This window comes from Cervus canadensis, chromosome 18 (assembly GCF_019320065.1).
Source record: "Cervus canadensis isolate Bull #8, Minnesota chromosome 18, ASM1932006v1, whole genome shotgun sequence".
NCBI lineage: Eukaryota > Metazoa > Chordata > Mammalia > Artiodactyla > Cervidae > Cervus > Cervus canadensis.
Window position 1 is genome coordinate 23,795,632 of NC_057403.1, and position 9,226 is coordinate 23,804,857.

The window sequence follows — 9,226 nt, forward strand, 5'->3', positions numbered from 1 at the left end:
TCCCGACCCAGCTGTCGAACTGGGGTCTCCTGCATGGCAGGCGGATTCTTTACCAGCTGAACTACCAGGAAAGTCCCCCCAAATCTACTTCTAACTGAAACCTATGTATCCTGTATCAAACTTTGGAAATTTCATAATTAAGCAGTATGACGGTCATTTTGCAGGAGAAATTGAGAATCAGAGAGGTAGTGTCCCCTGTTGGAAGTCAGACAGCAGCTCCGTGGTAAAGGTCTGATTCCCACGGCTTGCACTGGGCCTTCTGGCACGTGCCTATTGACCCCACGGAGCCAGATGGTGAGCAGGGGGCTCATCAACGCCTGCTGAATGCACAAATGGTCTTCTCCCAGGTACTTGAGACCCCTCTCAGCACTGACATTCTAAGATCTGTGGGTTTCGAAAGTGAACACTGACATGTATTGAAGTTTGGAATGTCTTTTGAGGCTTGCCACCATTCCTATTTCTGACTCAGCCCCTACAAATGCCAATGAAATGGGAGGTTTTCAAATTCCAAACCAGGCCATGGGAAATAAAGATCCCACAAAAGAAATAAATTGACTTTGACAGTGTGAGAACGTTGAGGCTACACCAGGTGGGGAGCAACAGGAGTTAGCCTTCTGTTCCAAGCTGGCCTCCCCGTCCCCGCCCACCTGGTCCAGGAGATGCTGGGAGCACGGCAGCAGGCAACTTCCCCAGACGTCAGAAGTGAGTGCGGTGACAGTAGCAATCAGACGAAAACACGGGCAGGCAGACTCTGTATTTCCCTCTTCACCTCTCCCTGACCTTGTCCCAGCCACCATCAGAAAAGGACCTGACTTGACATCATTTCAGCCCTTCTCACCATCCTGCTGAGGCTCCTGAAATGGGGAAACAAGAAAGAAAAAAAATTAATAATAATGACAACAGTAACTCTAAAAAAATAAATAATAGCATTTGTAGGGCTTACTATGTTCAGGCACCTTTCTAAGATTTTCCATTTCCAGGGCTTATAATGCCTGCCAGAGTCTACTTGACATTTTTGAAACAGCCCAGACACACTCCTACCACAGGGCCCTTGCACTTTCTGTCCCTTCTGCCCAGAATACTTTCCCCTAGATAACCACATGCTTCAGTCCCTTACATCCTTCAAGTGTTTAAATATCACTTTCCCAATGAGATTGTCTCTGACCACTCAACTTAGAGTTGCAAAAATTCCCCAGCAGCCTCCAAAGCCTTTTCCCTACTTTATTTTTCTTCTTATCACTTATCTCCTAAAGTGCCTTCTAGGGACTTCACTAGAAGCACAGGTTTGATCCCTGGTAGAGAAAGTAAGAGAGGAGGGCAGGGCAACCCACTCCAGTATTCTTGCCTGGAGAATCCCCATAGACAGAGGAGCCTGGGGGGCTATAGTCCATGGGGTTGCAAAGAGTCAGACACGACTGAGCACAGCATGGAGGAACTGAGATTGGACATGCTGAACGGTGCGGCCAAAAAAAGAAATAAAAGGTAATGAAAGGCCTTCTCTTCTCCTAGGGTCTTGTTCACTGTCTTCCGTTAACTGTCAGCTCCACTAGGCCAAGGGCTTGTGTCTATTTGGTTCACCACTGCATCATCCCCAGGACCTAGAACCATACCTCGTAGGTACTTAGGAAATACTTGACTATAATGAAACCCAGTGAGGTTAAAGACACGTGACTCAAGACGGGCCAATGATAGCAGTGTAGTGACATTCCCTTGGCTCTGAGTGATTCATTCAGAGATGGACATGTAACTTGATCCATGCCAATGGGAATCTTTGCCGGGATAATGGTATACTTATGACGAGTATATCAAAACTCAACAACTTGTGTGCTTTAAACATGTACTGGTTCTTATGCATCACTTACACTTCAATAAAGTTGGAAACAATTGTAAAGTAGATACACAATAGACAAAGTATTAAATCAGTAGCAGCTTACAAATATCTACGAAGTGAGTGGTTTTAAAAATCCAGTATTGGTGGAAAACAAATGGTTGTGTCTATGCTTTAAAACATTAAGACAACATTAGCAATAGGACTTTCTGCAATTGTTGATTCCATGTTCTGTATCTGCACTGTCCAAAACAGCTGCCACATGTGGCTGTGAACATTTGAAATGTGGCTAGTGGGACTAATAACTGAATTTTTAATGTATTAATTTAATTAACTCCATTAAGGTGAAAAGTCACATGCTGTTATTGTCACATACTGCCACAGCACAGCTTTACAACTAAAAGTTTTTAAAAAAAAAGTTATTTGAAAAAAAAACTGTATAGTTGATATACGCTGAGCATACTCTGACATACGCTGAGCCGTGCACCCTTTATTACCTTATAAGATGCATTTTATGGAATTAACAACCCCATTTTACTGATGAGGAAACTGAGGCTCAGAAAAGGATATAGATAACTTAACCTGATTTTAACAGTGAGGACTGGTTGAGCTAGGATTGGGGCTAAGGTGTCTTTGACTCCAAGACAGGGCCCTGCCTTCTGCCTGCCCACCCACCCATAGTCCAACCTCCACCCCTCCCACCTCACTGCCCTCACCTCACCTCCAGCCCACTAGTTGCCTGCTACCCTTTTCTTGAACTCCTCATTGAGCAGGTTCACAATTGTCTGTAGCTTGGCCTCATCCACAAAGCCATCTCCATTCTGGGCACAGAAGGGAAAGAGCACAGACATGTAGGTCTCTCACCCCCTGGGAGCTCCAGCCTCCCTCCCTGTCCAGGAACCTTGCTCAGAGTCACCTTCTTTGAATGTACCAGTTTCCCATCCACAAACACTTCAAACTCCCCTGTAGCCTGGGCAGATATTTCCTCCTCCTGGGGAGGGAATGTTGGAGGTTAGTGGAGGCAAAGAACTCCCCTCCAAGTCCCTTGGGGGGTCTTGGAGCCCTGATTGCCCCCCCCCACTCTCCCAAGCTACCAGCACACTCACGAAGATTAGAGAGTTTGGAAATTGCTGCTCCAGACTCTTTCTCAGTAGGATGTACTGTGGGGAGGAGACAGGATTATGTGGTTATGGGATCACAGGGTCATAGGTCTTGAGGGGAGGGAAAACAGGAACCCCTTCCAGACATCGTGGCCCAAACTCCCCCCACCTCCAAAGCCAAAACTACTTACCCGCAGGCTGTAGCTTCAGAGGCCACTGGAGGCCGAGGGCAGAGAGGAGGGAGGCAGAGAGAGGTGGAAGGAAGATACATCATTAGAATCTCCTGAAGTCCAGAGAGACACTATGAAGAGCTAAGTCAGATCTTGTCCTTCCCCTGCTCAGAAGCATCTGAACACAAAAAGAACACAGTCCTCCCCATGGTCCACAAGCCCCGACAGGATCCATCCCCATCACCTCTCTGCTTCATCTCTTCCCTCTGTCCCTCTGGCTCCAGCCACAGGGACCTCCTAGCCCTTCTTCCAACACTCCAGGCATGCCTTGCCTCAGGATCTTTGTACTGGCTGTTGTCTCTGCAGAATACTCTTTCCCTGGTAGCTCAAAGGCTCCTTCTCACCCCTCTTTCAGATCTTTGGCCAAGTATTGCCTCCTTGAGGATACTCCAGCTAACCTGTGACACCCCCCCCCCAAGATGCCTTTTGTCCATAGCGCTGGTCACCTTCTAAGATACTAGATAACTTGCTGTGTGCTGTGTTTATTGCCCATTCCTGCCCCTCCACATCAGAATGTCAGTGCCACGGGCATCTTTGTCTTATTCACTGCTGTGTCTCTTATGCTGAGAATAGGGTCAGCACATGGCAGGTGCTGAATAAATGGTTGTTCAGTGAATAAAATAATGAATGAATCCATGGAGTCAGAGAAAGAGAAAGAAGATGGGGAATTCCCTGGTGGTCCAGTGGTTAAAATTTCACACTTCCACTGACGGGTGCGCGGGTTTGATCTTTGATCCTTGGTCAGGGAAGCTTTGCATGAAGCACAGGTTTGACCAAAAAAAGGAGGAGGAGGAGGAGATGGGCAGAGAAAAAGAGGTGGGGGAGAGGGGGGAAGAGAGAGAGAAGGAGAAAGAGCTATACATCACAAGGGGAAAGGAAAAGAGACAGTGAGTTGGAGAGAGAGCTAGAGAAAGACCATCACATGGTGGGGGGGCAGGGCTGGGGGGGACTGGAGGGGAAGACAAAGCCTCACCTCCGGCCACATTCAGTCCTGGGTCTCAAGGAAGTCAAGGAAGGTCACTGCTGTTTACTCTTGTCATTGACACAAAGATTCTGCTCTGGGATCACAAATGTGGACCCCTCTGGCCTTTGTATTGGATATTCCCCCTTTCCCTTGCTACCCGGGTCCCCCTAGTTCTATCTGACCCTCCCCACCCCACTTGGTAGCCTCATCACTGAGAAGTTGCAGCCTAAGACCCACCTCCCAAGAAAGGCTGCTTCTAAGCCCTCAGCCTCTGAAGTTCTCCCATTCCTCCTCTTCCCTTTTCCTGCCCCCATCTCCTGCCCCGACCCCAGTAAAACATGGCTTGGCTCAGCCCTCTATCTCCTGAAGGCCTGGCCCGCAGCAGCAGGAGAGTGAATGAATGAACCCAGAGCTCTCCCGTCCCAAAGAGAATAGCAGGCCCAGAGGCAGAAGCAGGTGTGGGCAGGGACAGCTCCTTACCAGTAGACCACTCGAATCATGATCTTGTTTTCTGCTTTGAGGCTCCCACTGATGGAGGCTAATGCAGGAACCGGTAAGATGGCCTGGATGGCCCCTAGGATGGGCGTCCCTGGGACATGTCCAGAAGAAGCAGCTATCAACTTGGTGGCCGATGGGTCTGTCCTCAGAGGGGACCCGCGGGATGGGGACCGCAAGTCGGTGGCCAGTGGAGTAAGAGCAGGAAGGGGCTCTTGGATGGGAGGAAATCCATTGGTGGCTGATGAAACCTGCTTCACCCTCGGGGTTGGCTCAAGGTTCTTGGCAGGTGACACAGTGAGCGTGGGTTCAAGTTCCAGGGGCGGGCCCGAAGGCAGAGTCGAGTCGGGGAGGGATTCCAAGGCAGAAATCAGGACCCGAGATGGGATCAGGGTTGGGATGGGGTCCGGAGTTGGAATCTGGACCGGAGTCGGAAACCGGATCAGTGTTGGGGTCCCGATCGGTGTCGGGGGCCGGACAGGAGTCGGGAGCCGGACAGGAGTCGGGGGCCGGACGGGAGTCGGGGGCCGGAGCGGAGTCGAGGGCGGGACAGGAGTTGGGGTCCGGGCCGGAGTTGGGGTCCGGGCCGGAGTTGAGGGCGGGATCGGAGTTTGGGTCCGGACCGGAGTTGAGGGCGGGACCGGAGTTGGGGTCCGGGCCGGAGTTGGGGTCCGGATGGGGGTCAGGGTCCGGATGAGAGCCGGCGTCCGGACCAGAGTCGTGATCCGGGTCGGGCCCGAGTTCGGGCCCGGAGTCGGAGTCCGAACCTGGATGGAGGTCTTGCGCAGGGTCGAACCCCGGACCGGAGTCGAGGCCCGGACCGGGGTAGGGGCTGGGGTCCGCGGCTGGTTGTTCATGGGGTCTCGGGGCGCACCCCCGGTAGCCGGGGTGGGGATCCCACCCGACCCTCCTGCCTTGGGGCGGGAAGAGCCTCATCCGCACGGGATTCTAGCAACCACAATGGGGCGCTGTTGCGCGGGGTTCCATTGGGCGCGCGGATTCTACCGCCCTGAGCCGGGGAGGCGGCAGGGATCTCTGGATCTCACCTGATAACTCCCATCCCCTGAATCCCTACCTCCAGTTACCAACGTCCTTAATGTTCAGGCATTCACTACATGTTTATCGAAAGCCTGCAATGTGCGCCTTCCTGAGCTGGGCGACTCTTCGGACACAGCAGTCAGGAAAGACCGGGTCCGGAGATCAGGCTCCCTGTCCAGTAGGGGAGACGTGCGTGTGGCCGACTCTATGATCCCAGGGACTGTAGCCCGCCAGGCTCCTCTATCCATGGGATTCTCCAGGCAAGAATACTGGAGTGGGCTGCCATTTCCTCTTCCAGGGGTTCTTCCTGACCCAGGAATGGAGCCTGTGTCTCTTGGACTGGCAGGCGGATTCTTTACCAGGGAGCCACCTGCAAAGCCCAGGGGAGACACACCCCTTACCAAACAATGACATTCCAGTGAGGTCAGAGTGAGCGTGGTGGAGGCAGAGGCAGAGGAGTTAGAGATATGGTGAGGAAACATGGGGACTCGGGGGACCCCAGCAGAGGTGCTAGAGTAAGTCTGAGGCAATCAGAGAAGGCTTCCTAGAAGAGGTGACCTGGAGAAGAACAACAGATCTCACACTCACATAGCACTAAATGCTATACACATGCCCATAGCTGGGACGTGGCAGAACCAGGATTCAAACCACAGCTCTCAGACTCCAGGGTCCGGACACAGAACCCTGGGTACAGGGCTCTTATCACACTGTGAGCTCCTCCATGGTGGGAACTTGTCTGACTCACTGCTGAATCCCCAGCTCCTACAACAAGGCCTGGCATACAGTAGGCACTCAATAAATCTGTCTTTTTATTTTGAAACAGTTTTTTTTAATATAATTTTATTTATTTTTGACTGTGCTGGGTCTTCGTTGTTGCTCAGGCTTTCCTCTAGTTGCAGTGAACGGGGACTATTCTCTAGTTGTGCTCAGGCTTCTCACTGCAGTGACTTCTCGTTAAGGAGCACGGGCTCTAGGATGTGCAGAGGCTTCAGGAATTACAGTTCCCAGGCTCTAGAGCATGGGCTCAGAAGTTGTGGCACACGGGCTTACTTGCTCCATGGCATGTAGGATCTTTCCAGACCAGGGATCGAACCCATGCCTCCTGCATTGGCAAATGGCAGGTTCTTTACCACTGAGCCACCAGGGAAGCCCCTGAAACAGCTGTTAACACTTACCAGAAACTGGGAAAATAGTACAGAGAATCCCAGTGTCACTTTCACTCAGCTTTCCTCAATAACAACATCTTAAGTAACCACAGTAAGTTATCAAAACCAACTAGTCCAATACTATTAGGTCAGGTACAGACCTTATTCAGATTCATGGAAGAGTTTCAAGCAGAAGCCTACTGTGCTTCTCAACCTCTGAGAGTCCTTCCTGTGGTAAATTTTGGGCCTGGGTTCCCAAAACCAGGAGGATCAAGAAAGACTGAACTTTCTGTGTGATGCTGGGTAAGCCTCTACCACATCTTTGGGCTTCAGTTTGCCCCTCTGTGAAATGAACTTGAAACAGGCTTTCCTCTTATAGCATAATACTGAGAACTAACATTTACTGAGCAGCTATCATATGCCAGCCTCTGTTATAAAATGCTTGTAGTTATTAACTCACTACTCACAACCTTCTGAAGCAGATTCTATTACTAGTCTCATTTTACAGAAGAGAGAGGTAAAGTGACTTGTTTGAATAAGTGGCAGAACCAAGATCTGAACCAAAGCAGTCGGATTTCTGTGTGTTTGTAAGCTTTGGGGTTTTGTTTGTTTTGACTGCATCGGATCTTAGTTTCGGCATGCTGGATCTTTCCTTGTGGCCCATGAACTCTAGTTGTGGCACACAGGCTCAGTAAGCTTGTGGTGTACAGGCTTTAGTTGCCCTGAGGCATATGGGATCTTAGTTCCCACTAGGGATCGAACTCCTATATTGCAAGGCAGATTCTTAACCACTGGACCACCAGGGAAATCCCTGGCTAGGTGAGGTTGTGGGGAACTGTCTTTGTTTTTGCTTTTTTTTGGAGTGGTCATCTAGATTACTTTATTTACTATCGCCATTGTGCTAAATGCAGTAAGTGTGCACCTGAAAGGTTTAAAGCTTTGCCAAAAGAGAAAAAAAGGACCAGATTCTCCTTGGTGTGGAATACCTTACCCTTTAGTCCTCTGGGGTTCTCCCTCCTTTCACCTTTAAAGTGAAGGATTGGGTATGGGACTCTTCCCTTATGGTGGTGAATCAGAACTCTGGCCATCGCTCTTTGATAATCCCGCCAGCACTGTTCCTGTGATGACTCAGAGATATGTACAGTGATGGTACCAAGATTCTGAGACAGGTAAGCATCCTTAACACAAGGAACTACATCAAAGAGAGAGCCCATGGGATTCAGCTGCCTGCTTTCAGATTTTACGCAGTCGTTGATCAAAAACACATGATGAGGGTAACGTTATCTTTTCATCTTTGCTTTTAAACTGAGTTCTTATTGTAGTGGTTTTTGTCATACATTTAAAAAAAAGAAAAAAGTTTAAAAAGAAATAAACTGAATTCTGCACTCTGGGCAGATGGCATAATTTGTTCAAGGCAGCAAAGACTTGGGCTCTGAATAGCAACTTGTCTTGAAGGAATAATGGCGCTGGTGTTAATGTCTGCCTTTAATCTCAACTTAAATAGTATTTAATGATAGGCTTTTGCTTCCATGTCCATATTCCCCCCTTTTTTTCCTTTAATTTTTACTTTTTGGCTGTTCCATGAGGAATGTGGGATTCGAGCTCCCCACCAGGAATCAAACCTGAGCCTCACGTGTTGGATGCGTGGAGTCCTAAACACTGGATCACCAGGGAAGTCCCTCAATGTCCACATTCCTTAATGGTACAGATAATCCTCATGACACAGAAATTCAATATGGTGAAACGTGAAAGAGGAGTTTGTACATATAGGGATGTATTCAACATGATATCTATCAACTAAATTAAAAGAAAAGAATATATAAATTAAAAGAATTAATACATAAATTAAAATAATTTATAATAAATTAAATCAACTATACTTCAATAAAAAAATTTTTATTAAAGAATATGTGGATCCCTTGGCTGATGTCCTTCATAGAAGGACGCCTTCATTTGTTGTTACTTTTCTCACTGTTCTCTTTTCTTTCACCCCTATGATTCTGCTCATTTCCAAAGGTGTTTGGGCACTGTCCCCACCATTAGAAAATACAGGGAAGGGGGAATGGCAGAAATTGGCTGATGTGGGCTTTTTAAAATTTTTATTTATTTATTTATTTGGCTGCACCACACCACACAGAGAAGTGTGGACTCTTAACCACTGGACAGCCAGAGAGGTCCTGAGGCATACTTTTTATAGCTTCAGTGGTCGAAGTAGTATTAGATGTATAAAGCAGTTTTAGGATAGTCCTCAAATTTAGGAAGGTATCCCCCTCTCTACTAGATCTTAGATTTGCTCCATCTCATTAGAAAGGAGCTGCAACAATTACCCTACTCTCTGAGCCTCCCACTCCTCTGTAGAATAGGTTTTCTGTTCTCACCAACTGGTTCTGTTTGTTTGCCTGCCAGGTACAGTACTTACATCTAGT

The 9,226-nt window shown here is 48.6% G+C and overlaps 1 protein-coding gene across 1 annotated transcript; it reads right to left on the reverse strand.

Moving 5' to 3' along the window:
- Positions 1-748: 748 nt before the first annotated feature.
- On the reverse strand, positions 749-5,474 carry SELENOV (selenoprotein V). The gene is made up of 6 exons (XM_043437861.1): positions 4,603-5,474; positions 3,120-3,144; positions 2,935-2,988; positions 2,745-2,819; positions 2,550-2,649; positions 749-854 (listed from the first exon to the last, which is right to left on the reverse strand). Exons 1-5 carry the CDS (start codon positions 5,472-5,474, stop codon positions 2,560-2,562), a joined length of 1,116 nt encoding a protein of 371 aa, XP_043293796.1. The 3' UTR covers positions 749-854; positions 2,550-2,559.
- Between the last annotated feature and the right edge of the window lie 3,752 nt (positions 5,475-9,226).